Genomic DNA, 17,273 nt, shown 5'->3' with positions numbered 1-17,273 from the left:
ACAGAAGAGAAGAGGGTACCCCAAGAGGGAAGGATGTCCAACAAAGCACAATAGTACCTGTGCATGAATGAACCACAACAAACCAATTTCTGCATATGATAACCTAAACTATGCTTCAAGGTTTAAAAACCAGATGCAAGTAAAAAGAACTAAAATAAAGTAAAAACTTAGGGAAGCAGAAGTAACATCTTATTTTATGTCACTATCTGTTAGCCGTTGAAATGTATTTTCTTCCTATTTCATAGGTTACCCTCACGACTCCTATCACTGCCAATACAAGGTTAATAGGGAAGGTTCCAGGAAGTGTTTGGCAAGTGACCGAAGGAAGCACATGAAGAGAAACAGCAACTGAATGGACTTCCAGGGCTCTGATGCTACTCCCTCCTGAAATGACAATAAATATAAAGTAAAACAATTATCTTAAGAAAGAAGAAATCTGTGAGAAAGAACAAGGGAAAAGATGAGCCATGGTAGCAACTCGGCAGCCCTGTGCTCTCTGTCTCTCCAGAGGCCTCATGTTGGCAAAGCATAAACAGTTCTTTCTGTGGAAAAATCTGACTTTCCCTTTGAAAAATAATTAATAAATTATATTTGGTTCCCCTGCCAGTGCCTTCATCAGTTTACGTATGTTCAGTTTTTTACTGTACAGTAAAGCGCAAGTGGAAAACAAAGTTTAAAGTTCTGAAAGTTTTGAAATCAACTCTTAAATATGATCAATTTCCCAGAAATGGTCAAATGTCAAAGAAATCCTTATGGATTAAGTATGAAGACAAAACACAGAAAAAAAAATGCTTGGAAGGAAAAGTCTTTGTGATTATATATATATATATATATATATATATATATATATATATGAACAAGGTCTTGAAAGAGGAGGGGTGGCGCAATGGGAACATTAAATGAGTTGGAGGTAAAATTGAGAAAGAGATTAGAGATGGAAAACTGACAAGGAGATGAAAAATAGAGCAAATCTAGAAAAATTAGACGTTAGAATGTTCAATATTTGAATAATAGCTTGGAACAAGATATAAAGAGGAGGAAAATCATGCATAAAATTGGGATATTTTTTAGGTATAAAAGACATAAATTTGCTGGTTTAAAAGGCCAGCTAGTCCCCAGAAAATCCAACGAAACAAATAGCCACACCAATATCTATTCAGTGGAACTGAAGACCCATAATCCCCCTGCAAGGAACTCAACACAGGAGCCTAACCCAACCAAAAGAAAGAAAAGAAAGAAAAGGAAGGAAGGAAGGAAGGAAGGAAGGAAGGAAGGAAGAAAGAAAGAAAGAAAGAAAGAAAGAAAGAAAGAAAGTTGTAATTAGAATGTTTTGCTCTCCTAAAAGAAGTAACTGGAATTAAAAGGCAATACTTGAATAAGGGCCAATTGCAAATGAATTCAGCTTTGAAGTTTACAGTGAACCAAACAACCTGCTGGGAGGGTATTTTAGGACATTTTCATAGACACACACACACAAAATTCAGAGTGTTTATTCCTGCATTAAAAAAAAATTCAGAACACTATTACAGAGTGCCCTACACTGTGACGAAGGCTTAAGCAGGAAAGAGGAATTGGCCAGGATGGTGAGGGGACATCCTGGAACAAAGATACCAAAGCCAAAGACACCTTAGCAGATCTGGAATCTTCAAAGGGGACTTTATGGTGGTGGGGAGGGAGGAAAGGGACTATTGGGGGAAGGCAAGGAGTCAGTTAGAGTGGAAGGTTGTGAAGGAGGGAGAGTTAGTTAAAGCCTAATGACACATATTTGAAAATACTGTAATGAGACTTTTCATCTTGTGTGTTATTATGTTAAAAATGAGAAGATGAAACCAATGTCCTACTTGGTCCAAATGAACATACATAATGGAGATTTGATTGGTGAGAGGGGCATCTGGATTTGATTTATGGTCTGCAAAGGTGATAATAGCTCCAGAGGAAACAAAATAAAGACTAGGAAAGCAATGGTAGGCTTAGTATGCTACGTGATTTTGCCCTGAATAGCATGGTTAGTCATAATAATAAAGCCACTTAATGTTGTCTATGTAAACTTGAAGGGTGTGCAGAGGATGCTGCCAGAAAGAAGGGCAAAGCAATACATTTTCATTTTGTGAGTGGAAAATCAATGGGTAATAATAATTTGTATCAGTTATGGTGCACTTCATTAGTGAATGTGGTGGATAAGAATTTTACCACAGGAATTAGATCCTACACTGCTAAAACAGGAACTGGGGCCATGAAGCTCTGGAAGGAAAGGGGAAGACCAAGAAAGCCAAAGATCTGAGCAGTCAGTATAAGCACCCACATGTGGTGACAGCAGCAGCATCTGAGGGCACAAACAAGGAAAGCTATGGTCTTCACATCTGGTCTCTGCCGATGGTGATGGTCCTGGTATCTGGTAGATTTGGAAGACTGTAAGTTTTGGGTATTGGGCTTGGATGGAAAGACAAAAAGAATTTAGGCTACTCTGTGGACTTAGCATTTCTTCCTCTTTACCTTATATTGGAAATAAGTTTCAAAGAGCATTACATATTTTATTTCTGCTCCCTGGACTCCTATTTCATCTCAATTCTTCTTTTTTATCCAACTTTTTTTCTTAAAATATGCAGGTGGAGATTGGGGAAAAACTGTTCCCACCTTAATCCAGAAGACACAGTATAGACCACATCAGTTTATCTCTTGACAGTCTTGTATGGGATGCATATTTCTTAATCACAGTTACTTCCCTAACACAGAAATGAATTTGTGTTTCCATATAACATGAGTTCTTATCAGCACACAGACATACCACCCTTTCCAGAAGAGGGCACATCATGCTCACATGGCCCTTTGTTTGTCTTGGGGTAACATTCTTGTTTAGCTGAGCCACAGTCACTGTTCCATACCCTCAAATTTGTTTATTTATTTGGTTTATTAAGACAAGGTGTTGCTATTTAGCCTGGCAGGGATGACACTGACTGTATAGACCAGCATGGCTTTAAATTTGTAACAGTTGTCTTGAGTCCCAGGAATACAGGCATGTACTCCAACACCTGGCTTACACTCTTCAATTCAAACATTTAGAAAATGAAGTACAATTCACATACCTCTGTGATCTAGCAGAGGAGGAGGAACTAGCAAATATTGATATTTGTATCAAATCAAGTAACTTTTATGTCCCCTTAATCTATTTTCTCTCTTTTTTTCCTTTTTATTTATTTATTTATTTTTATTTTACATGTCGATCCCAGTTCCCTCTTCCTCTCTCCCTCCTTCCCTCCCTCCCTTTTACCCTCTTTGCCCCCTCACATGCCCCCTGACCCCTCCCCTCCCATCGCCCCACTCCAATTCCACATGTAGGGCAATGCCATCCAGGTGGGGTCATGTAGATCTGACAGGTCATGTGAAGTAGGGACTAGGGCTTCTCTCCTGTCTCTAGGTGAAGGGAGTTATCCCTCCATGGGGGATGTGTCTGCAAGGTTCTTTTGTGTACCAGGAATACATCCTGGTTCCACTGTCTGAGGTCCCTTAGACTGCTCAGTCCTTCTAGCTAAGACCCATATTCAGGGGGCCTGAGGCAGTCCCATGCTGGCTTCCCAGCTATCAGTCTGGGGGCCCGTTAGCTCCTCCTTGTTCAGGTCAGCTATCTCTGTGTTTCTGCAACCTGGTCTTGTCCTATCCCTCTGCATCTGGGTTCTAGTTCGACTCAGTGTTTAGTTATGGGTGTTTGCTTCTGTTTCCAACAGGTACTAGATGAGGGCTCCATGATGATGGATAAGTTAGTTGTTGATCTCAGTATCCGGGAAGGGCATTTATGGTAGCCTTTGCACAGTTGTTCCAATTGTTAGTTGGCGGCGGCAGTCTTGTAGGTCTCTAGAGCTTTCTTTAGGTTCAGTTTTCTCTTCAAACCAATAATGGCTCCCTCTTTTATGTTCTCTCTCTGTTTCTGTTTCTGTCCCTGACTCAATCTTCCTAGTTGCACGTGCTTTCCTCTCCTCCCCTTCTCTTTCTCCTACTTCTCTCTCCATTCACTGCCCCCCCCCACTTCCTCTGTGCTCTGGGGGACTTGTCCCTTCCCCCTTCTGTGAGGGACTTTATATGAATCTCTTAGAATACACCCTTAATCTATTTGTATAACCAATAAAATGGTAGTATCTGGTAAACCGGACAATGAATGCCTCACCAGATTTGTGCAGTAGAAAAACGTTCAGTGTAACTTACAAGTATAACTTGACTCACCATAATAGTCATAGCCAGGCTTCAGCCAGTTCACAACCCTAGCATTCCTTACTGGATTAAGTCAAGTCTAGAACTTAAATTTTTCTCCTGGCCTTGCTTGGAAAGACTTAAGCTTATTTACTTAGATGACCATATTCTGGGAAGGGGGAATAACTAGATTTGGGGATGCTCTCAGGTATGACTGTAAACTCATTAATTTTTAGTATTCCCAGATATCACTGCAGTTCATCAGAGGAGGGACCTAGGAAGACCGGATGGAGTATTTGTTTGTTCATTTGGTTTTGCTTGAGTCTACCTTCTATCAGGGCTAGGCAATCCCCAGGTTTATCTCAAGGTTATTTCTTCACTTCTATCATTAATAGAACAGTTGTCTTAAGGGACTCAAAGAACTCCACATTAGTTTTCTGGCTAATGTATATACTTTCCTATCATGTTTAAAAATATTTCCCCATATTGGTCCAATGTAGTGGCTTTTAGAAATGTATTTAACACTACTAACTAAAAGACATCCAAAAAGTAAGAAAACCATGACAAATGCAAAGTAAAGACAGAAGCAAAATAGAGCAAGCAAAGAAATTGCCATGGGAAATTCCCACCATAAGCTCCCATTTGCTCACTGAGGGTGAACCCCAAGTCTGCCATTGAGCATTAGCAAAAACTGTTTTAACCATAGAACAGAAGACAGATATTTGGAAAAGGTGTGTCTGCTTTGGATGCTGACTGAGAAAAATTCTGGAGAGGATGTTAGCTGTTGTTTATCTCTGCCATGCCACAAACAGATTAGGCATTGTCCAAACAAAGTGAAAAAGACACCTCATTCATAACAGTGAAAACTGAACCTAGGTCTTAGAAATCTGAGAATCTTCAATGATCTCTGGATGCCGCAGAAATGTTTTCTTTTGACGCTATAGTCACACACAAGAAAATTAAATATTATGTGTTATTTTAGTTCAAAAGTGTTAAGGGCACAGAAGATAATGTAAGGGAAATAACATTCAGACTTTAGGTCAGATCTTGAGTTTTCTTGATTGAGCTGCTTTGATCTAGATTTCCTCTGGAATCCACAGTATGGCCCCTAGGTTTTTTTTTTTTTGAGATGGAAAAGAAAAATCAAGAAATAGGTGTTATCACATTAGCATGGAAGCAAGTTCTCAAGTGGCAGAACACACAATTAGCTTTTGGAGAATCAAATATTTACACATTTTTAAAACATTATATAAGTGATTATGATGTGACTTTTTAAAACAGCAAATTCTACTGGCTAAGGACTGATCTGTGACCTTGGCGAAGGTTTTTCTTATTAATTTGATTTCTCTACACAGATAAAATAAATGAACATGAACTATCATATGCAGCAAGCAAATGGTTATTTAACATATTTAAAAGGAAAGTTTTACATAATCAATACTGACACAATGGCACAGAATGCCAAAATTGTTCTAGCCTGTAGTAGTACATGTACCATTAGCAAATATCAACAACGAATAAAAGCATTGTGGGAAACTTCAGTCTGAGACTATTATTATCTGATAACATAAACGATTAAGAGATTCTAAATCAGTGAGCTAATGAAAACAAGATTCAGTTCCAAATTCAACCAGATCTGTGAACATAAACACTCAAGATTCAGGAAAAGCCAAGTCTATTCTACCCTAGTCTCTACTGTCCACACAGGGAATTCTTTGCACACTGCAGCAACCTTGGGTCTGCCACCTGCTAAATGAAAGTGTGAAGAAATTGCCAGGCAACAGTTCTGTCAGTTGTAACAGAGGGTAAGGTTGGCAACAGTTCTATCAACTGGAACCTATGGGAGGGGTTGACAACAAATCTGCCAATTGTAACCTATAGGAGGGTAAGGATGACTATTCTATCAATTGTAATTCATGGGAGGGTAAGGCTGACAACATTCCATTGATTGTAATCTATGGGAGGGTAAGGCTGACAACAGTTCTGTCAATTGTAATCTATGGGAGGGTAACGATGATGAATTCCACCCCAGCATATTACTTAAAGTTTTCTGTATATTAATGTGCATCAATAACACAGATAACAGTTGACAAAATTGAGAAATACATCACATCATAAGACATAATACATATTAACAGGCTATATTTTACAAATCAAAAAAAAACAGCATGAATTTGATAGATTGGGAATACATTGTATACTTAGTTCACAGAAAAGGAAATATAATGATTTAAAACATACTAGAGGAAAACAATTTTGTTTAAAAGCCAAGGTTTACTAATTAAAACTTTACTTTGAAGACACTTTTGCCTACTAGTATTTAGGAGATGAATTGTTTTGTTTCTTGAGAAATGGTTTTCTTTTTTTAAATTTTATTATTATTTTTTTTAATTTTACATGTCAATCCCAGTTCCCTCTCCCTCCCTCCCTCCCTCCTTCCCTCGTACCTTCTCTCCCCCCTCACATGCACCCTGACCATACATTGTAATATCATTACACTTTTAAGGAAAGCAATTTGTGGGACACACACACTGTTGGGGAAGGGATGGAGAACACAAAGGCATACATAACTGAATTAACTTTCCTAGTTTTAAGAATTTGTCATGTAAAATCAATTGAAATGATGCTTTTAAAGAAAAAGAAGCAGAGTGACAGCGTATCTACAGGGAGCTGACTAAATAGAAGGGAAAGATATGTGATTGCATGAAAAGAAGAAGGAGCACTGAATGGGTATGGAACGGACTTTAAAACACACAAAATATTGATGTCTGAGTTTGTGACTACAGTATCCAACTAACTCCACAAGGAAAGATTAGGATGAAAGAGAGATGAGCAAAAGCACACATATGTAAATACACATACATTTGCATATATGAGAATCTACATATTAATTGACAAGCACAAAAATGGCTGAAGTACTTAGAAGTATTAGAAGTCTACTCTAAACTTGGAAAAGTATACAAAAATAACTCTCTAAGAAAGAGAACAGGCCACTGAGTCGAACTAGAATCCAGATGCAGAGGGAGAGGACAAGACCAGGTTGCAGAAACACATAGAGACAGCTGACCTGAACAAGGAGGAGCTAATGGACCTCCAGACTGATAGCTGGGAAGCCAGCATGGGACTGCCTCAGGCCCCCTGAATATGGGTCTTAGCTAGAAGGACTGAGCAGTCTAAGGGACCTCAGACAGTGGAACCAGGATGTATTCCTGGTACACAAAAGAACCTTGCAGACACATCCCCCATGGAGGGACACTCCCTTCACCTAGAGACAGGAGAGAAGCCCTAGTCCCTACTTCACATGACCTGTCAGATCTACATGACCCCACCTGGATGGCATTGCCCTACATGTGGAATTGGAGTGGGGGGATGGGAGGGGAGGGTGGTCAGGGGACATATAAGAGGGCAGAGAGGGTAAGAAGAAGGGAAGGAGAGAGGGAGGGAGGGAGAGGGAACTGGGATCGACATGTAAAATAAAAAATAAATAATTAAAAAAAGGGAAATATTTGATACAGGACAGCAGAGTGAAATGATTAAAAGTTTTACTCTAAACAATAAATAAAACATGCTTATTAAGGCTAAAAAAAAAGAAAGAAAGGAAGAAAGAAAGAAAGAGAGAAAGAAAGGAAAGGAAAGAAAAAAGAAGTAGAGTAATTGGGTCTGGTGGCACATGCTTTTAATTCCAGTATTCCAGTACTGGGGAGACAGAGGCAAGCAGATCTCTGTGATTGCAAAGTAAGCCTGGTATACAGAGTTAATTCCAGGACAGATGAAAGTTACACAGAGAAACCCTGTCTCAAAAAATTAAAAAATAGAAGTAGAAGAAATAGAGTAAGAAAAAAGCCACGTAAAGATGGAAAGCACAGAGGAACTTTGGATACCACATACTATTCTGTTATCTTTAAATTGTCTGATGGATTAATTCAATTTATATATTTTAAAAATCCAGTTCAGACTGGTTCAAACCAGTTTATACCTGCTCAAACCGGTTTAGACAGGTTCAGACTGGTTGGATCCAGTTCAGACAGGTACAGACCTGTCTTATCTGTCTCGATCCGGTTCAGACCGGTTCTCTCCGGTTTAGACCGGATCAAACTATGTCTATCCAATTCAGACCAGTTTATACAGTTTTGATCCAGTTCAGACCGGTTTAGACAGGTTCAGACAGGTTCGATCCGGTTCAGACCAGATCAAACTGGGTCTATCCGGTTCAGACCGGTTTAGACAGGTTTGATCCAGTTAATACCAGGTTGATCCCGTTTAGACAGGTTAAATCTGGTTCAGATTGGCTCGATCTGGTTCAGACCAGTTCGATCGGGTTTAAATCGGTTTAGATCGGTTCTATCCGGTTCAGACTGGTTTAGACTTCATCAAACTGGGTGTATCCAGTCCAGACCTGCTTAAACAGGTTCAATCGAGTTCAGACCGGTTCAATCTGGTTCAGACTGGTTGGATCTGGTTCATATTGGTTCAGACTGTTTTAATCACTATAGATTTGCTTTCTGTTGAATTTAAGTTTTACTACATCATGTTCAGACAGATACACTGACATATTTCAAATTTATGACACAATAATTCATTTTACAAATCAACAAATTAAGTCAGAGAAATAATTGATATACTGAGGCTCACATACAAATCAGTAAAGCACTGAAATACCAAATGTATTTCCCAGATGCCTGCATTTCCTTAAGCACACCACTTTTCTTTACTAATTAAATATGTTTTTCCACATGTCAACATTTACAGGTTAAAATACCAAAATATCTTTAAAATAATAAGCTCCCTTTTCATGCTAATCTATTAACATACAATAGACTTAACTCCTTTTTTAGGGGTAAGGTAGAACAGACATAGATAAAAATCAATGCAATTACAGGTTGAGAATATTTGAGTATTAGTCTAAAGGTCTTTAGTCTAGAAGTCAGTGTCTCATATAGAGCAGCCTGGGAAGAATAGTTTCACCCACAACAAGTGGACACACACCTATTTACAAAGCTCCTTAATGAAGCCTCCATATTAACTCAGTTAGAGGAAAACGTCAGAATGGAGTGACTGTGGACCATAAGCCCCACAGCACATTCTAATCCAGGGATGAAAGGAAGCCAAGATACAGCAGTAAAATCCAGAGCAGTTTCAGATCCACTGAGGCTGTTTTTTTGTTTTTTTTTTTTTTTTTTTTTTTTTTGTTTTTGTTTTTTTGTTTTTTTAAGTGAGAGCAACCTTAGATTCTTGAAACCAGTAGTCATTGAGGGCCAAGGAAAAGATTTTGTATAGATCAGTTTACATCAGAAATGAAATGTGAGATTTTGAATACCATGTGTGTGACAGAATTCAAAGTTCTGTCATTTTCTATCCTTTACAAAGAAGAAAAAGTCTGGGACATCATCAAAAAGAACTCAGCCATCTTCTCCTCCAGAGCCTATTTTTGTATTATTAAACACATTTGAGCATAGGCTGCAAACATGACATGGTAAGTTCTGTTCTCATGCATTGAACCCAGAGGGTTGCTGTTGTAAGAAATAGTTCTGTTGTAAATGGCAAAAACAGAAGAGTAAAACTTCAAAATATTGGAGGGATAAGGTTGAAAGTCATTCATAAATTTAATCCAGGGTGACAACACCTCTCTCCTATAGAGAATCCATTCACTGATATCTTGGCTCTTGGACTCTTTAGCCCCCACAGCTAATTCCTCAAAAAAAAAAAAAAAAAAAAAAAAAAAAAATGGAATTTAGGCCAAAAAAAGTGAAAGAGAACTTAATCTAATTTTCTGAAAATACTGTCAAAGAAACTGAGATCCAGATAATTGCCTGAAGTAACTGAGGAAGAGTAATGCTATATAAACTTGGGATTGTGTCCATTTCAACCGACACTGAGATGCTCATTAACCTTAAATGTGTTTCAGAGCCACGCTAGAATCCAAGGAGCTTATTGAGGGTAGTATTTTTTTTCTTCCTGGAATTGAACCCTAATAAGTACCTAATAAGTGTGCTCGTGTGAGGGTGTTGGAGGAGACAGTGGCATTTGTCAAACTGGAGAGCAAACTATGAATGCTGACTTGTTTCCAGTCATTTTCAAGTTTTGTGATAAAACGTAGAGGAGTGGGATGGAGAGATGGCTCAACAGTTAAGAATGCCATGTGTGCTATGTGCTCTTCTAGAGGACCAGGGGTTCGATTCCCAGCATCCATACTTCAGCTGACAACTCTCTAACCCCATTCTTTGGGGATGTGAGACCCTCTTGTGGCTTTGGAAGGCATAACACCCATCTACCTAATATATACATACATACATGTTTAAATAAAACAGTCAAGGATTAGATAAAGTGGGTCAAAGCAATCTCTTTCATTATGTGTCTGGTTAGACGTTTGTATTCTGGGCAACTGTCCTGGCTCAATTTTCTTATCAGTGAAATGGCACCAATAACTTCAACCCAGGTTTACTTAGGTGGTCTCAGGCACTGGAATTCCTAGAAAAAGAATGTTATCATGCAACAGTAGTGTCAGTAAAATTATTGTAGACAGGCAACAGTGAAACATAAACAAACATGGCTATTAACACCCCTATTTCTATATAATTCTTCAGTTCAAATTTCTGAGCAGACAAGGAAACCAAAGGAATAGAAAAGGGGATTGAAACGATATAAAAATGTCATTTTAGAGCTTGGACTAATGGCGTGTGTTTGTAGTGCTAGTTCTTAGGTGGTGGAGGTAGAAGGAGCAAGACTTCAAGGCCAGTAGGTTGGCCTGGGCTACAGTTCAGTCAAAAATAAAACCAATCAACAGCCACTAAAAAAAGCTACTACAATAATTTGCCTGGGGGCATGCCTAAAGAGACACCCATCCTGCGTGCTTCGCATTGTAAATTCTTATCTTTTGCTCAAAGAGGAAATGCATTGTTTCCAATGATATCAGGTAGAGGACAGAAGAGTTCACTAGATGAAACAGGTCGCACCTAGTGTATTTACTGAATGCAGTACTAAGTATTTTTCCAAACCCAGGACATCTAAAACTTTAATCCAGACCTTGGAAGACTGAGGATGGGCAAGGATTAAGAACACAGCATATGTCAGTGGAAACAAACATTTCTTTCTGAGTACAGCAAAGTGTCACACATCTTCATGAAATTTCTTGGGGAAAAATAAAGTCAAGGAAAAAGAGCTGCAGGAAAAGGTGAAGGTCAGGGGAAGCACCGACCTCACTCCTTATACTGAATGTGTGGGTTTTAATTTCAGCCTTGCTCTCACATCTGAGAAGTCTGCCTGCAGAGCATGGCCGAGATTTAAAGTTTAAAAAGGGGCAGAGGCGTGCCTTAAAAAAAAAAAAGTGGCTGAACTTTAAACTCTGTTTATCAAATGCAGCGGACTCCACCTGGAGCTCAGGGAGAAGGCTAGAGAAGGCATCTTCAGCTTCTCCTCAGATTCTCCCAAGAAAGGGTAGTGGTGAGGTGAGCCCAGCGCTTCCCAGAAGACGCCTTGGGCATGAACAGCAAGGTCAGGTCCTGTCCCTCACTCTAGGTGCTGTCCAGTTTCGACAACACCTCTGTGAAAGCCTGGTGAACATTTCTTCCTACTTGAAGCTCTCTGCATGTTGTCAGTGCTCTTTAGGACCTCAGGGAAACCGGAGCGAGCGTTTCTGGCTTTAGGACCCAGGAACTCTGAGGCAGCCTGGCTTTAGATGCCTTGGACCACAGCACCACCTACTTATAGAAGCATCCCGAGCCTTAGCTTGTCTGCATCTCCATCGGAAAGTGAGCTGGAGCTGGCCACATCCCTTCGGCCTCTGCTCAGTGTCCGGTCTCCCCCAGCGCGGGCAGGGAGAAACCTCAGTTTGTGAAGTGGTGGTGGAAAGAGCCCTGGGAGTAGCGACTGGACCGGGACGCCAAGAGAAGAGCAGACGCGCAACCTCGTCCTGGAATAGCTCTCCCGTGTGGAGACCCAGCATCCCAGTGCTTGACGGTCGCGCTCGCCCGGCTGCGCGCTTCTGCTAGGCGCCTCCAGCCCCGTGGACCCTCGGGGTCCGCGGACCCTGCTGCAGCTGGCCGAATCCCAGTGCTGCCAGGAGCTCCCCGCTGGTGTTGGCAAACTTTTTCCGAGCCCACGTGCTGACCAAACAGCCCGGCTCGCTTCCCGAGCCTGGGATGGAGCGCCGCGCCTAGGCACGCTGTTGCAGCCTGAGACAAGCGCGCACGGTAGGAGATCCACACCTGGTGCAGCAGCGCCAGGATAGCCCATCCCGGGTGCGAAGAGCTCGAGGGTGCCCCTTTAAAGCTCTGCGTTCGGGCGCTCTTAAGAGAGCCCTTTCTTCTGAAGAGCCCGCACAACGCCCTTTCCCCAGGGTCAGAAGCCAAGGCACCACAGAGATTGCTAATTCACTGATTGTAATCACCTTCCTCTCCTAGTTGCCTGCAGCTGTGCCATCTGCGTTAAACTGCTCCGTGGCTCGTGCCAGTGAGTTCGCGTCCTCCCCCCCTCCCTCCCTTCTTTAAACCAAGAGGCGCTAAGGTTCAGGTACCTCCTCTGGGTTCTCTTGGTCCCCCACCTACTCTGTTTCTCTTTCCTGGTCTCCCAGGTTCACCTCAGGGAGAGATGCTTGGCGAGCCAAACTGACCATAGCAGCTCCAGGCCAGTGGCATCTCTCTGGGAGTCCTCCCCAGGAGCGCAACCCGCACTGTCTCCTCGTAGGAGCCCAGCGTTTCCTCGACTTTGAGAGGCGTCTCTCCCCAGCCCGACCGTCCAGATGCGTTTTCGCCTCTTCTCTTTTGCCCTCATCATTCTGAACTGTATGGATTACAGCCAGTGCCAAGGCAACCGATGGAGACGCAATAAGCGAGGTGGGTCGCTCTCGGCCGAAGGTGCGTGGGGTTCCTGAGTGGGTGGGAGTGTCGGGAGTGCTCATTCATCTCTAGGCTGTGGGGACTCGAGGGACAGGACTGTGCTCTGCACCCCAATTCTTGTGTGGGCTACAACTGCACACTCTCAGGGTCTCTGCTCTGCAGAAGGGTTTCTGCTGCCCCTAGTAGGTGTGGTGAGAGGCTGAAAGAAGCGGTGGGAGCTGGGTGAGCTAGACTTCTCTCCCCCAAGCGCAAGCACTCAGGGACTCATCTGTGCAGTCTCTCTTGAACTCTTCTTTCGATCATATTTCTTAAATGGCATCCATCTTTTCTAGTTTTCTCCTTTTGTCTTCTTAATCACCTTCCTCGAAATCCAAGTGTATTTAATTTCCCGACCCACGTGTGCCCTAAATCCTGCCCCAGATAGCTTTAGACATGGTCTGGCGTGGGGTGTGTGCATGGGGGAGGGCGATGTTAGGGAAGAATGTCAAGTTGCACAGTAGAACCTGAGTAGCCAAGGAAAGAGCAACACTGTTCTTTTTTTTTTTTTTTCCTGGAACCTGAGAAGATGGGAACTTAATGAATTAAGTAGCAACTCCTGCTCTGGCTTTCTCTGGGAGTTCTCCCCTGCAGCGTGAATGTTTTTAAAAATAGATCAACATTGCTTGGTTTGTTTGCTTTCTCTAAGAGGCGACTTCGGAGAAGGGTTTTTGTCCTCAGTGTAACTCACTTGCTTTTAAAATGCTTACTTCTCCATCACGCGTGGGAGCGGTGAAGGCAGAGGGAAGCCTCCAGAAAGATTTCAGAGAATTCGACTTTAGTGTGCTCATATTTCTGTACTCCTGTCTTTCAGTCTTTCTGGGGGCGGTGGCTAAGCCAAATGCATTTTGGAGCATGTGCAGCCAGTCACAGTGTAGTTCTCTGGAGGAACTTAAACACAAACCACACAGGCATCGCGATGAAGTACCAGCGCAGGGCCCTCCCCGCACAGCGGCTTTGTGTTAGCACCTGATGAGAGTCAGTTGTCTTTGGCTACCCGTTTGGTCTCTTGTGCAGTTAGAATTTGTCATGAGGGTTTTTTTTTTTTTTTTTTTTTTTTTTGCGGCCTATAAAAGTCTCAATTTCTGGTGAGACTCTGGCCCCGCAGCTCGTTTTGAAGACATTTATATTATTACCATTGTTATTATTATTATTTACATTTTGAGGGGTGTTAAGGTATTCTCATGAACTGAAGAGCTTGGTCTATTCCAGAGCAAATCTTGGGGTCACTGATGATGTGTGACTATTGAAGAACCAGTGGTTTTGATTGTTGATATGTATCTCTAGCTTAAAAAAAAGGACATGCGTGCCCACCCCCATGCCTTTATCTGCCTCATTTATGACACATGGAAAATATTTCTTATTTTTAGAGATTACTGCATATAAAAACACAGGGGAGAAACTCCTCCCCGAAGAATGTGTTGATACCTTTCTTTGAAAAGTACCTCTCCACCTTATCCCTTCCAATGGCCTCCTTTCTCCATGCCATTACTATATTTCCAGGCACTCCTTGGCAGAGTTGGCAAAATTTTATTGTACCGTGTTCCAAAGTGTTTGGAGAAGCTACCCCCACTTTTGAAAACTGGAATTGTAATCAATTTCATTGAAAACACCGAAGTACATAACATTTGCAGCACACAGTACCTAATGCTCTTTGGCACATTCTTGATTATTACATAGCTTACTAATTCAGTGATGGATTTGTGGTTCACACTGCTGCTCCAGTGAGTGAGTGAGTGCTGAAGAATTAAACACATTGTCTGAGAACTTAAATGCTGAGATGCTGCTTGGTGGAGAATGGCATTGCAGCACTCTCGCGGCCAGAAGAGATACTGCATGCATTTATTTCTCCTATAGGGCCATCTCCGAGGCTCTTTCTGCCTGCACTTTGCTCCTTGGGTATCTGAATTAGAACCTATTTTGTTTCAGAGTTTGCTTTAGCAAAATCACTTGTAGCAGTTACCATCTACAGTCCCAAGCTCTAACATTTAAAAACCCAATTTAGAAAGTGTGCAACGATAACTTGTGCCAAATCAACCTTGTCGTTTCACAAAGTTTGAAGTCTTTCAAGTACATGTCGATCGGTATGGCTGTTTTAAAAACGCCTATCAAAATATGTTTCTGGCTTTCTTCTCTCCCTCAACAGATGTCTCTTTCTGAATCCCAAGTTTATGCCTAAAATGACTACAGTTTTTAAAGTGACCATACTATCTGTGCCAACAAAGGGTGCACTGTGTTTTTAATTAAAAGTGGAACTACTTAGAGGGCTGGCTAGACAGTGCAGGGTCATAGTAGCCTTTCTGCCTTGCAAGGAAGCTTAAGGACTGTATTGTGAGAACACTGAAATGAATAGAGATCTAACTCAACTTGTGTGAATTGTCCCTCTTCACAAACTTAAGCTGGTTTTAATTGATCTCATGTCCACTGATTGATCCTACACCAATTGTTGTGCATACCAAACAATTGCCTTTTCCAAAGGAGATTGATTTAAATTGGTTTTTTTTTTGGTGAATGCCTGACTACCAGCCAAATCGTGTCAGGAGTGACAGTTGACATGCTAGAGCCTATTGTGGTACCAACATTTCCCCTTGCCCCTTTGTTTTGCACAGTGGCAGTTAAATATTACCTACTAGGGAAAAAAAGTGATTACTACTTAAAAAAAAAGGCATTGTAGCATAAAAGATGAGTTGTTTCCTTGGCTTTGTGCTGTGATGTAGGCAGCAATGGTACCAGGATTGGTTAGGTTTGCCCCTGGGACCTGATTTTTCTTTCTTTCTTTCTTCCTTTCTTTTTTTTTTTCCCTTTTCCGTAGTCCATCTGCAAATAATCAAACCTTCACTGTGGCACATTCTCAGAACTCCTTTGGCATTATGTTTAGTCTGCTCCATGATCTCAGATGCTCCTTAATATCATTTTCTTAATGAAATAAAATCCTTGGCAGAGATCAGATCATTTAGTCAGTTAAAATCAATTGCATCCAGTCTGAAACAGAGAGCAAATGTATCATTTTGCCCTATGTTTTATTTCAAAGATAGCCAGAGGACTGAGCAAATAAAATATCAAAATAACTTTGTCAACTCGGGGGCAAAACTTTGTCGCATGAAGACCATCATAGATTGCCACTGGACTCTTTTCCCTTTATTTCATAAAAGTGCATTTGATGGTCATTAATAGGGCCCAGCTGAAATAATTCTATTAATAAGGTGCAAACAGTGCTGAGAATGCATGTTTGTATAAGGACACACATGCCAATATTTTGGCAGGCTGATTGGCAACTCATGTTTTGTCTCCGTGGTAAGTGGTCACGTTTGTCAGCCCCTTCATGCCTTTTCATTCAGTATGGAGTCCCTACTAGCTGCTGTTAACCATTGCTCTCTGAATTTGTCTTGGGTACTTATGACTTATTTCTATTCTTAAATGGGGCTCTTTAGTTTTATTTGTTTACTTTATGGGGTGATTGTAAGCCACATTTACAGCTGGGTTACTGAAAATGTAACATATAACTTTATTATGGCCTCTCAGAATTTCTCGAATTGGGAATGTGGTGACAGAGTTCTACCATTTCCACTCTGTGGATCCTAGTGGTTATAGCACAGTTGGGAATGCACACAGAGAAGAGACTTCCCGAAGCTCTTGAAAGCAGCCAGGCTTAGGGACCTTTACTTGTGTTGTGGTGGGCATGGCGCGCCAAGTGCTGTTGCTTGTAGCCTTTTCTCTCAGCAGCTTCCAGTTCCTCTATCCATAACATCTTGTATTCACAAAATTACGTTTGGCTTCTTCTACAAAGACGAAGTGTGTATCACAAACAGTGTGGTGTGTTTCTGGCAGCTGAGGTTGGAGAAAAAGATAAACAGTTTCCCTTTGACTGTATAAAGCCAAATTAATTTGTTTGTCATTTATAATTTAATGAAGAGATTTGGAGGTATTTGTTTTTCATAAGTACTTTTTAATAATGGCTTACTTCTTCCAATATCCTTTCAAAATACAAACTAGCACATGGAACATATTAACCTACACTTAAAAGCTTCAAAATGCATTTCGTATGCATGCTGACTTTTGAAAGTTCCCAAGTAGTTCAGAAAAGTTGATGTGATGTTTAACTTTCAACATAAACATGCTCCTTCCTTTCTTCACTCGTATTTTTCCCACTGGCGGCCTTTGCTTCCAGCAATATTGCATCAGTTTTTCTGGCCAGAGTTTTAACCAGTACAAGGAGGTCAG

The 17,273-nt window shown here is 41.2% G+C and overlaps 1 protein-coding gene across 1 annotated transcript in view; it reads left to right on the top strand.

Annotated features, from left to right (window-relative positions):
• The first annotated feature begins 12,766 nt into the window (after positions 1 to 12,766).
• Rspo2 (R-spondin 2) overlaps positions 12,767 to 17,273 on the top strand; it is a 139,516-nt gene continuing 135,009 nt past the window's right edge. The window contains exon 1 of the mRNA XM_051202607.1: positions 12,767 to 13,013. Within this exon, the coding sequence (XP_051058564.1) occupies positions 12,920 to 13,013 (94 nt within the window). The 5' untranslated portion in view covers positions 12,767 to 12,919. The remainder of the gene's footprint in view (positions 13,014 to 17,273) is intronic.

The sequence above is a fragment of the Phodopus roborovskii genome, unplaced genomic scaffold (assembly GCF_943737965.1).
Source record: "Phodopus roborovskii unplaced genomic scaffold, PHOROB, whole genome shotgun sequence".
Lineage (NCBI taxonomy): Eukaryota > Metazoa > Chordata > Mammalia > Rodentia > Cricetidae > Phodopus > Phodopus roborovskii.
This window is presented reverse-complemented; position numbering and strand designations above follow the sequence as displayed.